At 41.5% G+C, this 23,392-nt stretch overlaps 1 protein-coding gene across 2 annotated transcripts; it reads right to left on the reverse strand.

Annotated features, from left to right (window-relative positions):
• Positions 1–429: 429 nt before the first annotated feature.
• On the reverse strand, positions 430–23,055 carry LOC124270143. 2 transcript variants are annotated; one of them, XM_046705168.1, is made up of 7 exons: positions 22,807–23,055; positions 8,084–8,185; positions 7,233–7,386; positions 6,519–6,572; positions 3,503–4,215; positions 2,453–2,686; positions 430–1,824 (listed from the first exon to the last, which is right to left on the reverse strand). In XM_046705168.1, exons 1-7 carry the CDS (start codon positions 22,918–22,920, stop codon positions 1,489–1,491), a joined length of 1,707 nt encoding a protein of 568 aa, XP_046561124.1. In that variant the 5' UTR covers positions 22,921–23,055; the 3' UTR covers positions 430–1,488. The 2 variants fall into 2 exon arrangements, with proteins under 2 accessions (XP_046561124.1, XP_046561125.1); XM_046705169.1 differs by lacking the exon at positions 6,519–6,572.
• Positions 23,056–23,392: the final 337 nt, after the last annotated feature.

Raw genomic sequence — 23,392 nt, forward strand, 5'->3', positions numbered from 1 at the left:
TCCTGATTAGCGAGGTGATGGGACAATAGAGTGTACACAACACAGGTTCTATCATTCACTCAGACCTTTAACACTGTGTCGATGTCCACAAGGCGTCCATAGTGTCAAACCTAACCTCAATATTGACTTACAACAATCGTACTGCTAAGATCACGGGAAGTCAGGCTCGCTGACTTGGTTGACACATGTTATCGGTTCCCAATTGCGCAGATCGATGCTCATGCTGTTGATCACCGGATTGTCTGGTCCAGACTCGATTACTTACAGACCGCCGCCATATAGCTGGAATATTGCTGAATGCGGCGTAAAACTAAACTCAGTCACTCACTAAGATCGCTTTGTGAACGAAAACTGGACAGTTGCGCAATCTGTTCCTTTTTTCCATTCCGTCAGTATATTATGTAAATACATAAATGAACAAAGTGTAACTAATCGTCCCTTGCCTTTTATTCTTCACAACATAAAGCTACCACATGTGTGATAAGTTCCTATAAACAAGTACACGAATGCTTCTAATTATTCAGCATATGTACACAGAACAACGTTCAGTATTTAATACGAAGCACGTGGTTCACTGTGCAAGGTATATATACACCAATGTTGAGTAGAGTGTCTACATTTGTTGCTTTGTAAATTAGAACAGTAAAATTTTATGACAGTTTTCTTTCAATCGTGATAAGATTTGGTATTTTATCAACCAACCCAATCCAACTTTATAAACAATGTGAAGTAGTGTTTTTAACTTTGTAGTCTTGTAAATAAAAACAATAAATAAATTTAACAGTTTTCTTGCAGTCGTGTTACGATTCTGTATTTTATCAACCAACCCAATCCAACATAGTAAAACAATGTGAAGTAGTGTTTTACATTTAGAGCAATAAATAAATCTAATATAACAGTTTTCTCGTAATCGTGTTAAAATTCCGTATTTCATCAAACAACCCAATCCAACGTTGTGAAACAATGTACAGTAGTATTTTCACCTTTGTAATTTTGTAAATTAGAAAAATAAATAAATTTCATACAACAGTTTCCTTGTAATCGTGTTAGGATTTGGCATTATTTCAACCAATCCAGTCCAATGAGTGTCAATCAGTCACGTCACGGACCGAACCACTTGACAGTGGTCACTGAAGGTCTAGTGTGACCTGTCTTTATCTCCCTTGCTTCACGGAATTGTATACACTACTTTCCTAACAACCCTTGAATACATATGGCCGCCTTGAAGCGTATTCAGTTCTAACCAGAAAATTAATCCACATTTTGGATCCAGACACCCAGCGAAAAATACCAACAAAATTCATGTACATCTGTTTTAGTTCTTACATGGGGGTCATTTCATTTTTGGCTCAAAATAGACATACGTCACAACTAATCCACAAAAACAGCCATGTGTATTCGCGGGCGATGAACGGTGACGTGAATGCAAGCCCGTGAAGTCCTGATCAAGACGAGTCCAATGTAAGGTGTTCTTCGACCCCGACCCCATTACACATTCCTTGGGGGTGCGGCAGGATTACCCCATGCAGGCCGGGGTCCCATCGCAGGAGCAAGGCCCGGAGAACTGACACTGATTTCGAAGTCAGTGGCGGAGAGTTGGAACGGGTTATCAAACATGCATATAATTCTCCACAGATGAACAGGCATGTACTGGCGGTTGATGAAGACTGTCATGGTGGCGATGTGTTCGCCGCGAATTCGGCTGACTGTTCGCTCGACCCTGTAATATGGTTGCATGGTGTTGATCTCGTTCTGGTAGGCGTAGTTCTCGAACATGGTCACGTGGGGAAGTGGGCGTCCGCGAGCGGCACAGGTCACGGTTACCTGGAACAACAAGTTCACAGATGAGTTGGGGTATTGAACATATGTACCGTCATATAGCGTATGACAGTATGACAAAACATTTAAACGATATATCGAACAGCAAGTATGTTGTTTAACGCCGCAATCACAATATTTAACCTACATCGGGGCAGGCTGTGAATTGTTTCGTCAGGGTCAGCAAATGAACCAGCTCATCGCAAACAACCTCACTGTCGGGAACAGACACACGTGCATCCAGCTTAGTGTCTCAATATACATAGGCGGATCCAGAAGGGGGGTGCGCACACCCCCAACCCCCCACCCCTTTTGTTCTGAATTTTTATTTAATGACCATTGAAACTCGGGTGAAAATGAAATGTGCACCCTCCCTTTTCTCAATAGTATGCTGTATCCGCCCCTGAATATATATATAACATTGATAGAAACAAATAATTTCCATTTAAACAAAAAAAGAGCCCCAGTGAGTTGGGGGAAATATGGGAGAAATAATAGAACCCGGGGAAATCTAGAACTGCTTCATTCAGGGGTTAAGTATGGCAGGGAGGGCTAGAAGAGAAATAAAGCGGTTCAGGGACTGTGAGACAGACTAGCAAACCGCCCTTAAGACGCTGGTTTAGTGAGTACGTACTGTTTCTGGTCCGTACACGACGCCGGACGAGGTGTTGACGTACTCCACGGGCTCGCTCAGTAACAACGACGTCCTCATCTCTGTATGCTTGGTGCCGCTGAAGGCGACGCAGACATACTCCCCCTCGTCCTCCTCCATCATCTGCTTGATGCCGTAGTGGTTGTACAACATGTACGGCTCGCGCACTTCCAGCTTCGGCAGCTTCACCTCCATCAGCGACTTGTCAATCTGCACCTGCAATACGACATGGATATGGTGAACGCTGGTCGATATATTTGACATCATGAGTGGTGAACGCTGGTCGATTTATTTGACATCATGAGTGGTGGACATCGCCTATACAGCCAGGACGCATGTATCGGTACACCTACACTGACCCCTGATCCATTTCCATAGTTCTCACAATCTCAAATAACCTCCCCTATCCATTGTCCACTTGCACTGGCCACGCTACTAGTGGTGGTCCGATTAATTGAAATAATCGAAGATTGGTCGTAGTGACTAAACGACCAAGCAATCCATCATAATTTCTCATAATCGAACACAACCAATTTTGGAACACTTGTTTTCATTAACAGTATTTTTCACAGGGTTGGTTTTGTCTGTTACATTTTGTAAACACTACAAACTCGTTTCAAGTCATGATTGAATTTATCTTAAAGAAATTTATGTTCCTAACATACTAGACATCCTTTAAAGATGTGAAATTTTGCCAAAAAGCCCCAAAAGAACTACATGTTTTTTTCCTTATTTTTATGTGCATTAACAAATTTCATAAATGACGCTAACCAATTATTTTTGATGATTGATCGGTTGTAATGAACCAATCATCAATTATGAGATATTAACCAATTCCCAACACTACACGCTACAAGGTCTGACATACCAAACAAGACGAATTACAAACCAGAATCAATGTTGGGGTGACAATATCACTATCAAGTTCAATTGATTATGAGCGGGTTTGCGAGCGTACGCTTTAACCCACTAGGCTTCCCCACCACCCTGTACCCGTACGACGCGTCGAACCCAGGATTGAGTAAGTCTTACTTTGTATAATCGGATGCGTTCTGGGACGACACCAACAGCATGGCAGGCGATGGAGCAAGTCTGGTTGGAGATGCACGGTTTGAGAGGTGGGTCACGTCGCACGAAGGCAATGAAGCCTTTAGGGAAGGGGTCGTACCTGTCGGAGCGGTGGACAAAGACATATCGCATCTCTGTAAGTCCAGTGAGGACAGAATCCCGCTCAGTAGCCGTGTAATATTTAGAGAAGATAAGGATACCATCATAATCACCCTTGTCCGTCATTAATTCATACGTAATCTTCAAATCAGACCCAATGTCGTTTTTCTTCAAGGTTCTGATGGGCCCCACCCTAACCACGCCCCCCTGGATCTCTCTCCACTGTGGGTATTCCTCTATGACTTGGGGGACGGCGGTAGTGTTGGCCATCCAGAAGCTCCACTGATAGTCATTGGGGGAGGTGAACCCGGGGTAGAATTTGGGGGAGGACACTGTGATCTTCATTGCCTTCTTCTTGAAGTAGTTGAAGCTGCCATGAGGGCCGGCATCGACGTCGAAGTTGGTGGGTCGGAGAACGACTTCGGCGGTTTTGTTGGGGTTTGGTCTGAAGCTGAGGACGAAGGTGACGTGGTCGACTATGACGGAGGCGACGATCTCCTTGGACGGGTGGATACGAAGGGTGGTCGTACCCTTGCCGTTCCTGAAGACTTTGGTGATGATACCTTCGTCGCTGATAGCTGAATTAGAAAAAAATGAAATCATCTTGAACACAAACATATTACTTATAACTCCAAAGAAAAAACGTTTTTGATAAAGCTTCATTTCACCAAACAAATCAGTTGCGCAGTGATTGATGTGTCTGTTGTTAAAACAAATAATTTCACATCGATGTAGTTCATTTTGGACATGGAAGTGAAAATATCCCCCATTCATAAACTGTTTGAATACAAAGTACTGATTTGTGGCGTACGATACGGAGAATTCCACGGGGGTCCACGTTAAAACAGTGTTATATCAATAGTTTGATGTACAAAAATTAATCTGTAAAAAGATTCTAGGGGGGCAGCAATTATTGTTTAGTGAACAAAAGCAATATTTAACGCCCATAGGGAAAACGTTATTCCACAACCTGTTTTTCGTTTGAGGCAGTAACCCATAAAACGCACATTGAACTCCTTGTACGGGACACAATGACGCACATGATGCCCGATTGTACGTGACCCCGTGTCAAAGATGACAAATGAAGGACGTGTTAGTATCGTCACTTGACAACTACATATTACACCCTATTCATACTGCAGGGTCAAGTCTTATCAAGTGTTCTGCGCATGTGGAAATGACTGTTTTTAGCAGTTTTTGTGCTATACAAGCGGATTGACATTCCGAACGGATTTCATCCATTGTGCATGGGCGTTATTCATTGTGCATATGATTATAGCATAGAACCCGGACCGTCGGTGTTACGAGCGAACACTTTATCAACGAAGTTAAAAATGGACGAAATGTGTTTCTTCAATTTATTTCTAAGGTTTCTTCGGGTATGTCTGCTATATACTACTTAAAAATACACGATATATAAATACATGGATAGTCAAAGTGCAGTATTTAAGGTTTACTCTTCAACTATGAAATGGGGTAGCCTACTGGTTAAAGAGTTTGCCCGGGTTCGATTCCCTCATGGGTACAATGTGTGAAGCCCATTTCTGGTGATATTGCTGGAATATTGCTAAATGCGGCGTAAAACTAAACTCTGTCAGTATTATAATGCAATGAAACTGCGCAGATGGCACAGCTCTGCAGCATCTGACAATATGGGCATTGACTCGATCATGCCTCCAACAGTGATATACTTCCACGTTTCACAAAGCCACATTAGTGTCATGCGATCGTTGCTGCAATAGGGCCTATAAGTCTCGCGAGGCGCTACTTCCGGTACTAAGCTGGTTCTCGGCTCCCTTTACGTGCACCAACTTGCGATATCCGAGAGGGGTGCCCAGCTTACTTCCGGTACCAGATTTCAGGTGACAAGCGTATATTCAAGAACCAGTTCTGGTTCCAAATTGCGCGACCGCCAAATATGACTATTGACCGGACCATGTGTACAACCATGCTTGGCTGTCACAGCCGTTGACAGTCGTAATAGTTGGCTAATTTGGGGAAGGTTAGATAGGAAATTTGTTATTTCTGCAAGGATTATCGGACAACTGTGAGACAATTCGAAAAAAGTATGAAACGTTGATCGTCACCGGAAGTACTAATTTAAGGTCTCGCGAAGTGCCGTAACTTACACGTAACAGGTAGGACAGTCTATACGTAAGATCGCTTTTGTGAAACAGTTCCCTGATTGACAGCCCTGTGCTCTCTCTGTGCCTAATTTTCCCTTTTAATATAAGTTAAGTCGACTGTGTGTTGACAATGTACTCTACGCACACGCCCCAACCAAGAATACCCGGGAACAGTGCACTGCTATCGCCATAACTGTCTCGGGTCGGTTGCTGAAAATGTATCCATTCGCTCAGAATATTTACCAGGAATTCGCTAGTATTTTTGTGGGGCTGTTGTGTCTGTTTATTTTTGGTTTGTTATATTTTTTTGTGGTCAATGCACTAACACACCAATTGTGTTGTAAAATATTGTATAGAATTCTGCTTGAAATGAATACATGTAATGCAGAACTAACTCGAAATAAAAAACTTTTTCGAAATTACGATTTTTGTAAAGGGCTTTAAGGTGTTCTAAAGGTGTCAAAACCAAAAATATACATCTGTTATTAATTCTTAAACTGTAAAAATATTATCAGCGGAATAACCGATGGCGAGGCTTGCGTATTCTGGTAAAAAATAAACTCCCCGAAACTTTCAGGGATTGCTGCATTCGATTGAGTTAATTGATAGACGTACTAAACGGCTCAGAACACACATATGCCCAGATGGGGGAACGACAACAGAAGCACACGTCCGTATCAAGTCAAGTATGGGGAACATAATGTGCACTAATACCCCGGGTACTCGAGGGTGGGTTATCACAAGTATGTACAAACCGCCATCAAGCGAGCCCGGGGTGTCTTTCAGATTCTTTTGCGGTTTGCTGTTACCTACAGTTAGAAACAGAATGAATTCCATACAGTTTCAGATAATGTAATGACATGTTGTTTTGTTGTTTGTTGTTTAACGCCACACTCCGCAATATTCAAGCTATATGGCGGCGGTCTGTAAATAATCGGATCTGGACCAGACAATCCAGTGATCAACACCATGAACATCGGTCTACGCAATTGGTTACGATGACATGTGTCAACCCGATCCCGTTAGTCGCCTCTTACGACAGGCATGGGTTGCTGAAGACCAATTCCCTGCAATTATCTAGACTTCCTTTTGTGTGTAAGCCGAGGTGGCTTAGTGGGTTGGATCGCTGATTTGGGCGCTGACGATTAGGCGTCTCCCTCTGAGTGTACAATGGGATAGAACCTGTGATTCACTGAATGAGTAATCCCAATGTAACACATGTTAGAAACAATGAGCACCCAGTGTATCGTTCTACAAGCTGTGACCAACTACCACATCAACCATTTTGTTTCTGTTCATATTCTCTGTACTTTGCGCTAGTGTCATCGTTCACCCACAGACAGGCAGTGTGTTTGAGATAGCTAAAATGGCACCAGTATATCCGCTAAACCAAGACGTATTAGGCCATACCAGGTTTTAGAATGGCGTGAAGTTCGTGCAAGGTACAAAGGTTGCACAGCGTCACCTACCGGCAGGTTCTGTGTTGACTCTCCAGATAACTCGTGGTTCCTTAATGGCTTTGTATTCAATTGTGTAGACGGCACTATCCTTGGCAGGGTTGACCTCGACCTTTGCCTTAGTTGGTTGAAGATCCACAGGGTGTTCATACCCATTAGGCCCAGTCTGTAATATACACAAAACGCAGGTCACCTTTATATTCATCTGCTCATTTATTACACCAGGGTGGGCAGTGAATCCTTGTACAGATTTAATTTTACATTAAATCAAACTTTAACGCTTTCTGATGCCTTTTTCTCAAAGTTTCGTAAAGTTCGATCGTGTTACGCATAAATCTCAGAAAACGGTCATCAACGCCACAGTATCACGAAACCTTGTTGGTCAGTACCGTGTTACTAAAGAACAGCGGAGATTGTGGGATGGGTAGGGTTATGGCGATGGGGTAGCATAGTGGCTCAAGCGTTTGCTCGGCACGCCAAACTCTCCGGTTCGATTCCGCACATGAGTAGAATGCGTCAAGTCCATTTCTGGTGCCAAGCGCCATGATATTGGTGCATAATTGCTAAATCGGCGTAAAACCATACCCACTCACTCAGTCGCTACTGGGAATGATGGGCCCGGAGTAACGAGTTTTCGTGGTATACAGTGGACCCAGTAGCAGTCTTTCATTACAGTGTGGTCTCAATCTAAATCTTACAAATCGTCCCCTATTAAATTATTGCAATATTCTTATTCTATATCGTCAGTTTGCAATCCCATGACACAGGGTTAATCTAAAAAGTGGACATTCATTCAAGAAGGCAAAACGAATCCGTGAAGGGTTGCTGGACACTGTATGTGTGTAGAAGCAGTAATTACTCACCGATTTTAAAGCGGTCCACAATTTGTTAATTTCGTATTCCACATAGCCCTGGAAAGTGTTGAATCTCGAGAGTAATTGTTGTACTGTTGTTGAGAGCTCCCCCTGAAAAATAAACCGGAACAAATGTCACATGATATAATTAATACACCAGCATTGAGATGATGTTAGGGTATTAACTGACTGACTGACTGAGTTTAGTTTTACGCCGCTTTAAGCAATATTCCAGCAATATCACGGCGGGGGACACCAGAAATGGGCTTATCACATTGTGCCCATGTGGGGAATCGAACCCGGGTCTTCGGCGTGACGAGCCAACGCTTTAACCACTAGGCTACCCCACCGCCCTTTAGGGTATTAACACATTCCAATCATTGAAATAACAAGTTCATTGTTTACTTATGTAGCGGCCATAAAACCTCAGAGTCCCGTGCTGGGATTCGAACCACCGACCTTCTGAAGTCGGGCGCTCTGTCCAAATGACCAAAGAGGTAAACCCCGTCAGCAAGCTGACAAGGAAAGGATGTCACCTGTGGGATCAATGGGATCTATGGGCTACACTTACATTAAGTATTTTTTAATCCGGACAAATCTATTGGTTTATGGTTAAACCAATCACATCGAGCAAATATGTCCATTTTACGCAAAGCACTCACGTACACGGCTGGCCAGATTCAGCCATTTGCTCTACAGAGTTACCGGCCTTACGCGTTCTGGGGTTGGCTCCAAGCACGTGTTCTTCCAGATTATATCCATTGTTTTAACAAAGAGGATCAGGTCTGTGCTAATGGGTTTCACAAAGCGTAAGACTTCAAACCTCACATGTATCACCTAGATAATCGAACATCATCAAAGAATCGGGAGGGGCCGACATTTCCAGAAAAAAATGACATTGCGAGAAATAAAACATGTTATAGTTGAGATTGCATTTTCTTTTCAGTAAGGTACAGATTCTTGTACATTTGTTAGGTTAAGTCCCGTCCGGCATTCGAACCCTCAGTCTCAGTCAGGCACAAAATCGCCAGCACACAAAGTCAGCGCTCTAACCCACTCAGCCACTGAACGGGGCGGTGGGGTAGCCTAGCGGTTAAAGCGTTCGCTCGTCACGCCGAAGACCCGGGTTCGATTCCCCACATGGGTACAATGTGTGAAGCCCATTTCTGGTGTCCCCCGCCGTGATATTGCTAAAAGCGGCGTAAAACTAAACTCAATCGCTCACTCACTCAGCCACTGAACGTCACGTTAAAACAAGTACGTGACCTGGGTCTAGATGTTCGAAGCTCTCTTAGCGCTAAGATAGTCGTACGTGCCATACATTTACATTAACTTACGACTATCTTAGCGCTAAGAGAGCTTCGAAAATCTAGGCCCAGGACAAGTTGTCGGCTTCCTTTTTTGTCAGGAAACCTCGCTGGCTGAGTGGGTAAGATTGCTTGAGCTCTAACCTTTAGGTAACTTATTTTGAGAATGTGGGTTCGAATCCCGCCAGCCCAATAAGATGTATAACATGTGATTTACGGAGAAATCGAAAGAAATAATATAACATATGTTACTTTTGACCACATTCTAAATGGCGTTTCAGTCAAGGGACAGAGATAATTGACGCGCCAGAAATCCCAAAGATATAATGACACATCATGAGCAAAAGTTTAAATGAATGCATAACTTTATAAATTAGTGTTTATTTAAGAGCCATGTATAGAAATAAACATCATATAAACATCAAAAAGAACATGTTAAACATACATTAGTCCAAGGCCAAACAGACACTCTACTGTACGAGCATTACATGTTTCCTATCTGGTCAGCATAACTATAAATGTGATTCAGAGAACCAGAACAAAGAGAGGCTAAAATACCACGCAGGTAACGTGGGGTACGTACAAATAACAATTGTTGACAAATCTGCCATAGAAGCCTATAAATAACCGACCCTCAGACGTCAACCGATTCAGACAAGCATAAAATACTTGCGGCCTCTTCTCACGCTTTGTTTCCCCGTGAACGTGTATTCACCTACAATTGCCTTGCCTTTGCGTGCTTGTGTGACAAATACTACATACCTGTGAGGCAGGATATGCTCGCGTTTTCGAGAAACCTGTTGTCATCCGTTTTTTTACTGTTATTTCTAAACACATGGTTATGCTATAGTCGGAATTGTACAACGAACTTGTCATTTTCATTATTAATCAAGTCTATGTTTCGTCTTCATGTATATTTTGGAGAATATTTTATCACTCTAGCCCGTGGCTAGTATAAATCCAGTTGGGCCAGTAAATCTCAACAGTCACTGGCCCAACTGGCTAGTGAATTTTCATGGTGTCAATTTGTAAATATATCACCCTCTCTTGTTAAGTTATAATACACTTTTAAATCATGCACGATTATGGCCTGATTATATGTTCATCATAATAGACGCTTAATGATGAAACCCGTGTCTACATTCAAATTTCGGGCTAGTGAATTATTTTATGAGCTAGTAGATTCTAACTTTCAGGCATAGCTAGCCCGACTGGCTAACAAAAAATTGCAAACTATTTCGCACACTGACTAAAGAGGGGTGACGCAAAATAAACCAAGGCCAGCGTCTAAAATCCGTCCAAACCTCTTAGCTAGATATTCTTAAACTTAAGTATTATAAACGAATTATCTATTCATGATGGTTATATTCTAAATATAACATATTCATTCCGCATTTAATATTACAACCATATGTCAAATGCAACAGAAAGTATTTTACGACAAAATAGGTTCTGCCTTTGTCCTCAACATCACGATATGACTACATTGTCAGATGAAAGCTTTACTCATGTGATTATACGGTTCTCGACTCCATAAATGTGTCACACTTCGTATATCAATCTGATACGAGGCAACTATATGTGGATGTTCGTGTCTTGTAACTGTAGACTAAGACATGCAGTAGTTTACGACCAAACGTCGTGACTCAAACTTCGAGAGACGTTTTGTAATCTGTTGGACTATTGTGGACCTTGAGGGCATTCAAGTCAAAGTAAGTTATGAATGAGTTAGATTTACGCCGCTTTTAGCAATAACCAAGCAATATTACCGGGACCAACAGAAAGGGGTTTCACACGTTGTACCCATGTTGGGAATCGAACCCGGGTCTTCGGCGTGACGAGCCAACGCTTTAACCACTAGGCTACCCCACCGCCCCAGTAAGAGTAAGAAATACAGATATGCAACAAGTATATGCAAAAAGTATAGCGAACAGTATAGCAACTCATTAATAAGTCAGGAATAATGACACCGGCTACTGACAACCCAGTTGCAAGGACTACGATCATTAACCTAGATTACGATTAAGACACGGCCAAGGGACGCAACTTGGCAGCGTTAAAAGCGACATCTTCGATCACTATCCCTCAAGTAATGCTTCAAGGTACCATATATTATTGATAAAATTATGTTGGCATCGTTGCGGCGTAAACTCACATTCAGTCCATAGTTCGTTTTGTAAGGCAAGCGTTTGTTGTATGAAAAGCGTACTGAGGCCAGTTCTTCTGTTCCAAGAGGGCGGTGGGGTAGCCTAATGGTTAAAACCTTGTCGTCACGCCGAAGACCCGGGTTCGATTCCCCACATGGGTACAATGTAAAGCCCATTTCTGGTGTACCCCGCCGTGATATTGCTGGAATAGTGCTTAAAAGGGCGTAAAAATAAACTCAGTCACTCACTCACTCTGTTCTCAGAGCGGCATTTGTTACAGGAACAGGTAATTTGGTCATCATATGTGACACGGTATAATATGTGGACTAATATATATGTTTCCCATCGAAAAACATGTACAAAAATATTAATGGATAAATAATCACCACTTGAAAGAAATTTGTCCTCCGGGATTAGCACGCAAATATCAAACACAAAAATTAATCACCAATTTTCTGACGTCATATTTTGCTTAATACATCATTTGTAAAAATGCATGACATTATTCATTCTGAAAGCATGCCGTTTGACAGAATACACGCGAACAAGTGCATTTGTTATCATGGTGACGTGAGTTTTAAGCTTATATCTGGCTGATTTCTTGAGTAAACGATAATGAGCCATTCTATTTTACCCCGTCACGCTGGCTCGTGGAACCTCATACATTATACAATATAAGTTATACGACCTAACCATTATACGTTCACGAAGGCAGACCATCAATCAGTTGGTGGACACGTTGAGTCATGTGTTTTCGGCAATCTATCAAAGTCAGTCGCTTCTTGAAATTATAACTGAAGCAAACAGATAATTATTTTGTCATTTTGACACATATATTTTGTTGTTGTTGCTGTTCTTATGACGTTCCGCACGAAATGACAGAACACATAGGGATCACTGAGTCTATTTCTCCTTTTATTTGATGATGGGGAGAGGATTCTTGCTGAAGTCTTTTTAGAGACACGATATATATTCGGTTACTGTTTCAAAACACGCTGATTTTACGCCGCTTCCAGCAATATTCCAGCAACACCACCAGAAATGGACTTCACACATTGTACCCTAGTGCGGAATCGAACCCGGGCCTTTGGCGTGACGAGCGAACGCTTTAACCACTAGGCTACCCCACTGCCCCTTTCTGCAAAAGTGCGATCCGAACAATTCGGAATGCCATACAAACAATGTATGGATATGAATAAGTTTAAATGATCTTAGATGAGGTGAGGTGAAATTGGGTTTAACGTCGTACTTGAGAATATTTCGCTCATATGACGACGTGAATGCGTGTGTATGTGTATGTGCGGCTGCTTGTACTAGCCCAGACGGAAGCTGGTTTTATAGTGCTAGCCCACTGAGATACCATGCCACAGTGAAGCATGATACCCCACTCAGACATATTATACTGACTCCGAGCCGACCAGTCCTTGTTGTACCCATTTATGCCGAGCGCCAGGCAGGGACCAACAAGTACCATATTTTAACGTCTTTTGGTTTGACGCGGTCGGGGATCGAACCCGCGACCTTCCGCTCAAATTATCTTAGACGTGCAATGGCATTAAAGGTGTAACCATTAAAGAATTATTCCACTGGCGATTTCAGTAAATTTATTAGTATTATATACCGGTTAAAGTATATGAAAGCATCAAAGAGGGACCATGTCACAGTCAGGCTTGTTAATCGCATCATCACATCAGGACGCCTTTACCAGGGTACTCTCCCAATGTCAGTGAAGAGATTAGGAGGTACCAAACATAAGGCACCATGAACAATGGGGAGTCGGGCAACTTGGTACTTGGGATGCAAGCGTGGCATTTCATAAGCGAGGTTCCTTGTTCCTTAATCTTGTCAAGCACATTTGTGTCAAAAGGAACGCACAATTACAAACTTTACTTAATTTTAATGTTGGCTTTAACATAATCACATTTGTGTCAAAAGGGACGGACAGTGAAAAAGTTTATATCATTTCAATGATGGCTATATACAGGGGCATGTCTACGTGCCTATTCCAAAGAATTTGTCATTATCCTTGACCCCTTTTACATATCCTGAGTCGTACCATTATGGGCCTCTGAGTCAAAACCACAAACATGGCAAAGAGAGTAATAAACGACCTATCCGCTCCCATATGCCTCTTAAGATAGTGCGTTCGTGCCAAAGCTGAGTATCCACTGACAAGGTATTGGACAGTCTGATTAAATTTATTTAGATTTACATTCTGAAGCAAAATCGCACATTGACGGTTTTGAGTGGAAAGTGACTGGTCGAGAGCAGCAAGCAGAAAGCCTTCTGTTTCATTTTTCAGGCCAGCGAAGGTCCCATCACACATGAATTCAAAGCAGTTGTCTTTCTCTGTGCTGTGTTGACCAACGATTCATTAAATGCTTTAGCAAAACGAGGAATCGCCCAGGGAGGTGAATACGTTCAAGTGACCATTTGTGAGGTACAGGATCCTAAGCTTTTCTGTTGTCCACCTATCATATTGAGAGTGAGTGAGTGAGTTTAGTTTTACGCCGAACTCAGCAATATTCCAGCTATATGGCGGCGGTCTGTAAATAATCGAGTCTGGACCAGACAATCCAGTGATCAACAGCATGAGCATCGATCTGCGCAATTGGGAACCGATGACATGTGTCAACCAAGTCAGCGGGCCTGACCACCCGATCCCGTTAGTCACCTCTTACGACAAGCATGCGTTACTGAAGATCAATATTCTAACCCGGATCTTCACGGGTGTATCATATTGAGAGGTTACGATGGTAAGTGTTCGCCTCTTCAAAGATATTTTTTTAACTGCTGCTGCAGCTGCTACCACTATTACTACCCGTGAAGATCCCGGCTAGAATTGATCTTCAGCAACCCATGTTACATTTGTAGTCGTAAGAGGCGACTAACGGGTTCGGATGGTCAGGTTCGCTGGCTTGGTTTACACATGTCATCGTATCCCAATTGCGTAGATCGATGCTCATGATGTTGATCACTGGATTGTGTGGTCCAGACTCGATTATTTACAGATCTTTCAATGCCCATAGCAACATTGTAACAAATAATTAAATACAAGTACCGTATATAGTGAATCCGTTAAGTTCAAACATATTTAGCTACATGTACAGTGGAACTGAGAATAAATTACACGTTTCATCGGCTATCCCACTAGTATGGGTTAACGTAGCCTTGCTCTAAGGCTGTGCTGAATGCTAAGCCCATGCATGTACAGTAATTCTATCCTTTAAAGAGGCAAGTCCAGATAAGCGGACAGGATGCCAGTCTGTTATTTATATTTTTCTCTAGAAATTATCATTTAAACTATTAATTATTGCTTTATAGACTTGTGCAAGTCAACGCCGTTATACATGACTGTGAATAACTTTAGAATTAATCATTTTTAAAACTTCACAGCTGTCTGTGATCGTGATATTCTGAGACGCATTATATCAAAGATAAAACGACCGCTTCTGGGTGTGTTGTAATATGAATATCAGGGTCACACTGTACCGAGTTAAAATAAATATATGATGCAATTGCGTCACGTTTGCGTCGAAATTTATAATATTTAATCAACACAATTACACTAATATTTCACACAATCCTGTCAAAAAACAAATGTTTTATCTTGCTAATAGTGAAATGTTGTCATGTCGTAATGCTGCTCATCTTGAATGAATGAATAAATGACACCTCGTGGTAATCAAAAGTCACGAGCTCCTCGTGCTCGCAGCCAGATGTGCAATATGATTGACAGATGAGATACTACAAGCATGTCTATTTCCTCAAGAAGAACATGAGATATGGAACTGTTCGCTCACAACACTTGACAGAGAGTTGACAGTTACATTAAGACGGGCACAAACGACGTGAGGCAGTGCATTTCAGTGGGTTTGGTCTTCAATGAAACGAGACAATTAGTGCGTCTTCCGCCATAATGTTATGACATCACAGTGACCCATTATACAGATATGTCTCCCTCTGAACATAAACATCAGGTTGTTGTTTTGACATTGATAGATATAAGGTTAAAACAAATTCCAAATTACTTATAATATTTATATTTTTATAAAAATATGACCTTTTATAGGAATAAAAACAAAACAAAACATATTCAAAAGTTGTATATAAACGTAAGTTAATGCAAAATTACCGTGAATAATGTAAGAAAAAGGATAAGAGCGGACACACGGTGTTTAATGCAGTAATCTAGCAACTATGTAACATTTAAAGATGGTTACCTTGGGTTTGTATTTTATTATGTAAAAGAAGGAACCAACAAATTTATATTTTTGATTCTCGCTGTTTTGCAGGACATCGAGCATGTCAAGCGTACAATTATGTTTCTTAAGAAAAGCACGTCTCAGACGTTATTCGCTTCGGTGATACCTACAAACACATGTCTATAGTTATGACAAGGGCGAAACGGGCTTCGAACCCAGGGTCATAGGTGTCTGAGGGACACACCGGGGACATGGTGACTTGCAGCGCTTTAGACAAATGGACAACTCGCATGATGAGAAAAACAAGAATGGTCTTACATATATAACATTCATGAAATACTAATTGTATTATCGGACATTTCTAACACATCTACATTGAACAAAGATCGGTAGCTCTGTGTGTATGCGTGCGTGCGTGCGTACGTGCGTGTGTGCGTGGGTGCGTGCGTGTGTGAGTGGGTGCGTGCGTGTGTACCAGTCGCAGTCAATTCATTGTGGCTCGCACGTGACATTTATATACACATTCAGAGCGTCCAATTTGATGATAACATACGTGACATGATAATTTATCTCGACATAACATGTTGAGATTTATGACAGGAAGTTGTCATGGAAATAGTGGAAAACAACACGAATTTATGGATCACGTTATACAAAGTTTCGCTAGACAGAAATTATTTAGTCATTCAGTCAGTTCTAACAATTCAAATGTGCGCGCTGATATATGGTCACATTGGGAGGTTTCCTTGTATCACGCTGATGCCATAAAGAAAGAGTAGAGGGGCGGTTTGCTTTATAGTTGGTGCTATGTGCTTCATGGAAGTTAAATAAAATTCAAACTGAAATAATGAATATTGTAATCTAACACATTTGGGCGTTTTTTACACACGACAGTTTACTTTCAGTGAGTGAGTTTAGTTTTACGCCGCACTCCGCAATATTTCAGTTATATGGCGGCGGTCTGTAAATAATCAAGTCTGGACCAGACAATCCAGTGATCAACAGCATGAGCATCGATCTAGGCAATTGAGATACGTTGACATGTGACAACCAAGTCAGCGAGCGTGACCACCCGATCTCATTAGTCCCCGCTAACGACAAGCATGGGTAACTGAAGATCAATTCTAACCCGGATCTTCACGGGTAGTTTAATTTCAACATCAGGGCAGAAATGTTTGACAGTTTGACAATTTTTTTTTGTTGTAACCACGTACACGGTTTCTAAGGCATATTCCATTTATCCAGTTCTATATGGGTACCCGGCAGACGGTGATTTGATGTAAACCTTCTAGAGCCTTATTGTTTGGTCTGTATGTTCCCCAGGGAAATGAAAATCAAATTTGAGTGCTCGGTGATAAAAAAAATAGGGCAATGGCATGAGTGAGTGAGTTTAGTTTTATGCTGCTTTTAGCAATATTCCAGCAATGTTACGGCGGGGGACACCAGAAATGGGCTTCACACATTGTACCCATGTGGGGAATCGAACCCTGGTCTTCAGCGTGACGAGCACACGTTTATCCACTAGGCTACCCCACAGTCCTGGTAACGGTATGGACATTCATTAGGTAAATGTGATCAGTAGAATTAAACACAGAATAGTAGTAGTAGTAGTAGTAGTAGTAGTAGTAGTAGTAGCTGCAGCAGCAGTGGGAGTAGTAGACGTAGTAGAAGTGATGGTGGTGGTGGTGGTGGTAGTAGTAGTAGTAGTAGTAGTAGTAGTAGTAGAAGTGGTGGTGGTGGTAGTAGTAGTATTGTTAGTAGTGGTGGTGGTAGTAGTAGTAGTAGTAGTAGTAGTAGTAGTAGTAGTAGTAGTAGTAGTAGTAGTAGTAGTAGTAGTATAGTAGTAGTAGTAGTAGTAGTAGTAGTAGTAGTAGTAGTACGAAAACACACGAGGAAACGTCGGAAAGAGGCAACAATTACTATCTGTCTTGTAGTATCACAATATCGACCACAAATGCACGCCAACGTTTTTTGGTTTTCATACAACTTGATTCTGCCTGTCTACACTAACGCGCTTTTGACACTGGCGACCCTGTCACTATGTGAGTACACACTAAGTGTTGTAACTTATAGCTAATGTGGGGTGTTTTGCCTTCGGGAAAAAAACACCTTTTGTTACAGAAATAGTCCATCCGTTAAGCTGATGCATCGACAACGTGGCGAGGTCTGACGTTCAACAGTCAACACTGACAGAGAAGTAATTCTTCACACACCGGATACTTCAGTCCTACACGGACATGGCCCTTAACTCGGGGAATATTTCATTCACGTTCGTGAATATTCATCTTAACTGACTCAAGACTATTCATCAAGAATAACTTACTTCGCTGGTCAAGTGAGGGTTATAGACTGTAGATCAAAATGTGAATTTGTCTTCTACTACTTACGTGCACATTCGTATTGTACGCCGTATTTGATTATGACTGCGTATTTATATAAATTAGAAATACCATTTTATTAATACAATAAGTATACTATTAGAACCTTGCCTCGGATAAATTATGTGTATTTGTTGACCGGAATCGCCTTAATTTATCTCAAGAAACATATATTGTTTCTATTTGATTTGTTGCTGTTGTTTTGTTTCCTTTGTTTTCTAAGCAAAACAACATAAAACTATTTCACAGACACGTTCTTCCAAGTACACGATCCATTGCAGTGCGTGAAACCCTTTCAACGTTCGGTTTTCATAGCGTAGAGTTACGCTGTGAGGAGCTTACTAACATCTGCGGGGTGGAACGAAAGTTGGTTCTGATCTTCATTAATCGGAAGAGTATATCAACGAATATCTTAACATAAGTCTAGTATTTATATTTGAGAGAACGAAAAGGCCAATAATGTTTCCATATAATCACTGCAGCACATATTTTTCCATTACAAATAATACTTATTATGTTTGACCGACAGAGACGAAAGCCATAGATACTAAACTCTGACGACTACAACTGTATAAAACTCTGAATATCCCGATTATGATATTCACAATGCTGTGAGAGATTGATTGGGCTTTCTTGCCATTTTTAGCGACACTCCAGCAATATCACGGCGGGGGACACCAGAAACGGACTTCACACATTGTACCCATGTGGGGAATCGAACCCGGGTCTTCAGCGTGACGGGCAAACGCTTTAACCACTATGCTACCCCACCGCTCCTCAAAATACTGCGATGTAAATAGCGTAGCCATATATATTTCCAAGTTGTGATAAACCTGTCATGTAAAATAATGAGATCCATCCACTACGAAACGTGCACTGACCTACTTGTGGGCCCGGCGGGTCTTTATGTACAAGAGGCCGTATGTGCCTGTAATTGTCAGGATAGGATACTCCAGTGTTGACAGTGCCGGAAATACATTATGGGCGGCGACCATAACTTGGATGACAGATGATGTGCTCATGTCCATTAAACTAAAACATATTCAGCCGGGTGAATTTCAGTCTCAACTGTGATAAGGAGTGATATAAGACTGAAATGGGTTGAACGAGTTAAACAACGTCTTTATCTGATACAGGTTACATATGTCAACTTGTGGAAGGTGCAAATGTAGAAGGAGTGGTTGTAGCGGCACTCTCCTACCCAGAGTTCCATGCGGCAAGCCAGCATAGTACCTCTGCCACAGGCCAGAAAGATGTGACGATTCGTCACATCTTGCACCGTCCATTCAATATAATGTACATATTTCTTAACTCTTTTATTTTTGATGAGTCTACACATCTAATTAAACATCTTTTGATAGAATGGTTTAGTTTCACTGAGAAAATATCCTAAAACATGTAATACTATTTCGATTTGCGTAGCGATCCTTTGTTTACATAGGTTGTACGGCTCCACGTGTGTAGCGGTAGATGTGACAATGACGTAACGATAGCAGTGGTTGTCACGATAGCAGTTAGAAAACTGTCATACGTCATAAAATAGCAGATGTTATTGCAGTAGTAGAAAGAGCAGCAGCAGTAGTAGTAGTACTTTCCCAGAGACTACTAGTGGTAATAGTAGTAGTAGTAGTAGTAGTGTAGTGAGGTGAAGTGAGGGGGAATGGGGTTTAACGTCGTACATATTTCGCTCATATGACGACGTGCGCGCGTGTGTATGTGTGGCTGCTTGTGCTAGCCCAATTAAGATGGTTTTATAGTGCTAGCTCACTGCGACAACATGGCGCAGTAGCAGTAGCAGTAGCAGTAGTAGCAGTAGTAGCAGCAGTCGTAGTAGCAGATGTACCCACTAATGCAGTCCCGTTGGTCGCTTCTTAGGAGGAGCAGAACAGGCTGTTGAAAACCAATTCTGAACCGGGTCGTCACGGGCAGTGGCAGTAGTAGTAGCAGCGGCAGTAGCAGTAGCAGTAGCAGTAGCAGTAGCAGTAGTAGCAGTAGCAGTAGCAGTAGCAGTAGTAGCAGCAGCAGCAGTAGTAGTAGCAGTAGCAGTAGCAGTATGAAATGTGGGGAACACACTGTCAGGAACGTAATGGCTGTTCAAGTAGCCTAATGAGCTACAGTGACAATGCTGTGAGCAACAGCGAAGTCCAGCGCCGTGCACACAAATATACCTCTATTGTTTACGTCGTCACAAATCAAATCGCTGTAAACAACCTCCCTTTACCACAGGTGACCAAACTAAAGTCCCCTTTCCCCCACAGACATGCCACAGTCTGGAGATAAGTCGGTGTGTGTGATTACAGTGTTGACAGATATTAATCGGGAGATTACTCTCAGCCGACCATGCACAACGCGCCGTCACCTTAATGGCGCTTCGTGATCCACGTATCATACTGACATAACCTCGGGGGAAACTGTTGCCCTGTCTGCTACCTGTAATACGTCAGTGACGTGGAGAACATAGCACAGAGTACAGGCAAGATTGGTCACATGAAAGGAGTATGTGTTGTGAAATGTGTAGACACAGTCTATTACTGTGAAACTCGTATCATTCTATTTCTGTGAAACTCTACCATATTACTATGAAGCTCGTATCGCTCTATTACTGTGAAACTCTTCCATTCTATTACTCTGAAACGCGTACCATCCTGTTACTGTGAAACTCTATCATTCTATTACTGTGAAACTCGTATCATTCTATTTCTGTGAAACTCTGCCATATTACTATGAAGCTCGTATAGCTCTATTACTGTGAAACTCTTCCATTCTATTACTCTGAAACGCGTACCATCCTGTTACTGTGAAACTCTATCATTCTATTACTGTGAAACTCGTATCATTCTATTTCTGTGAAACTCTGCCATATTACTATGAAGCTCGTATAGCTCTATTACTGTGAAACTCTTCCATTCTATTACTCTGAAACGCGTACCATCCTGTTACTGTGAAACTCTATCATTCTATTACTGTGAAACTCGTATCATTATGTTACTATGAAAACCGTAATACTATCATTCTGTTACTGTGAAAATATCATTCTATTACTGTGAAACTCTATCATTGTATCGTTCTATATTACTGTGAAACGCGTATCATTCTATTACTGTGAAACTAGCATTATTCTGTTACTGTGAACTTATACTGATGGAACTAAGTAAAGGAACGTAGTTATCTATCTTAAAATGTTTTTTTGCATGAGAGGTCACAGACCCATTTACACGAAATGAATACAAAACAGTCTAGAATCATTTAAGAAACAGATTCACATACGCATTGTAGTACATGTTTGCTTTCGAAGGCATACTAGAAATATAACTTGCCGCAATTAATTGATCATATGTTGTGGCTAAAACGCGAGGAAACAGTCTGTCTGAATGTATACATATTTAGGAACTGCTATCCGGTATTTAAGGATGGAAATATACAGTTAAAATCATATACAAATCTTCAATATTGTTTAGGCTACAATATGTATACAGTTAGTTTTACTACTGGGCAAGCGTTTGTTTCGCGCCCACACTGTAAACGTCCCTGTTAAAAGGAATATCAAGAAAATAGTAGGATTATAAAGCTGGATCAATATTCATGTCAAGAAGGACCATTATAAGACAATGTCAGCTCTGAATGTTACCGTCCTAAATCTCATGTCATCAAATATGTCTCTGTCTTGATGATACACAGTCGTATTTATGGCTGACACGTTTAACTCCCCGGATGTTTCAGGTAGGTATTAATCATGTCGTCTTTTTCTGGAAACAGTGGTATGAGGAGTTTACCTGAAGACCTGGTAGCAATAAGAGTCGTCGTGTCCTGGGACGCCCTTTGTTAACAACATTAAGACTGACTTTGTCTCTGAAAACATTTCTATTCAAATTAAAGATTTTGTAGACTCGTGAATCATGTTTTCCTCCGCCAGGTAATTGTGTAAAACAGGAGTATTTGGGACGACCGGTAAATCCGAAGCTGATCCGATATATGGATGGCATTATCAGAAACTGATCCGATATCTTGATGGCATTATCAGAAACTGATCAGAGACTATGAAGACATTATCAGAAACTGATCAGAGACTATGAAGACATTATCAGAAACTGATCAGAGACTATGAAGACATTATCAGAAACTGATCAGAGACTATGAAGACATTATCAGAAACTGATCAGAGACTATGAAGACATTATCAGAAACTGATCAGGGACTATGAAGACATTATCAGAAACTGATCAAAGACTATGAAGATATTATCAGAAACTGATCAGAGACTTTGAAGACATTATCAAAAACTCTTCAGAGACCTTGAGGACAATATCAGAAATTGATGACTTGTGATTGTATATTGACTACTGATTGGTGTAAACGGTAACCGCGGGTTTTGAATAACAGTCGGAACATTAGTCTTTGTAATGATTGTTCTATATTAAAGAATACGGGCCTCGTATGAATGCGCTGTGGTATGTGTAGATTGTTGTGTTAGGATATATCACTGCTATCCGAACATTCAAAAGACATATCTGATTTTCTGTATCAAAAGTTGAATACTGTATACGATATTAAATAATCAAAAAAGTTATTTTGTGGAAACGAGTACACAGAAACTGGTTCTCCTGTTCACTTCATTCAAGGTTTGGTTAAAACAGATAAGTCCACAACGAGACAACGGTCCTCAAAGCTGAAACATGGATGATAGCAAAGACTTACCAGAGTTGGTTGTGGAGGTGCTTGGCCATTGCCGGACAGTAAGCAGAACGAAAGAATCCATACAAACAAAAACATAGAAGCGGGTGGAAGAAGAGATTTTGATGAGCCCGCCATGGTGAGTGGATCTTGCCGAACTGGAGAGGAGGGAGTTTTATCACCGTTACACCTCCCAGGTGGCGCACATAAATATCACGAAGGTCACGTACGTCACGAGATTGATGTGCGGTGATCTGTCATTGGTGAGATGAGCAGACGTCACATAGCAGACGTCACCGAGCAGACGTCAAAATGGAGGAAAGCTGTTGCTGAACGTCTGGTAGGCAAGACGGTCAAGTCAGAACAATCAAATCGACAATTCGATGATGCTGTGTTATGTAATGTGTGTTTTAGAGTGAAACTACATGACAGAAAGATTATGAGGGCACTTGTTCTTATTGTGAATACAATGGACGTGTTTGTTTCCTAGTTGTCATAATAACATATCGTATTGGTTTTTTTTTATATCTTTGACGTTTGTGGGAGCTCGTGTAATGCCTAAGAACATTTGTGGGTAACGTCTCGATTTGTCGACGCGAAACGTGTTGTC

The sequence above is a fragment of the Haliotis rubra genome, unplaced genomic scaffold, assembly GCF_003918875.1.
Source record: "Haliotis rubra isolate DU_JTF1 unplaced genomic scaffold, ASM391887v1 Scf15, whole genome shotgun sequence".
In the NCBI taxonomy this organism is placed as follows: Eukaryota; Metazoa; Mollusca; class Gastropoda; order Lepetellida; family Haliotidae; genus Haliotis; species Haliotis rubra.

What these genes read in the sequence shown, in the direction of transcription:
- LOC124270143 (XM_046705168.1), bottom strand. Translation starts at nt 22,920, where the DNA reads ATGGCGGGCTCATCAAAATCTCTTCTTCCACCCGCTTCTATGTTTTTG. An exon ending in CACCTCCACAACCAACTCTG is followed by an intron (nt 8,186 to 22,806) that starts GTAAGTCTTTGC and finishes TTTATTTTTCAG; the next exon opens with GGGGAGCTCTCAACAACAGT. An exon ending in AGTCAACACAGAACCTGCCG is followed by an intron (nt 6,573 to 7,232) that starts GTAGGTGACGCT and finishes TTCTAACTGTAG; the next exon opens with GTAACAGCAAACCGCAAAAG.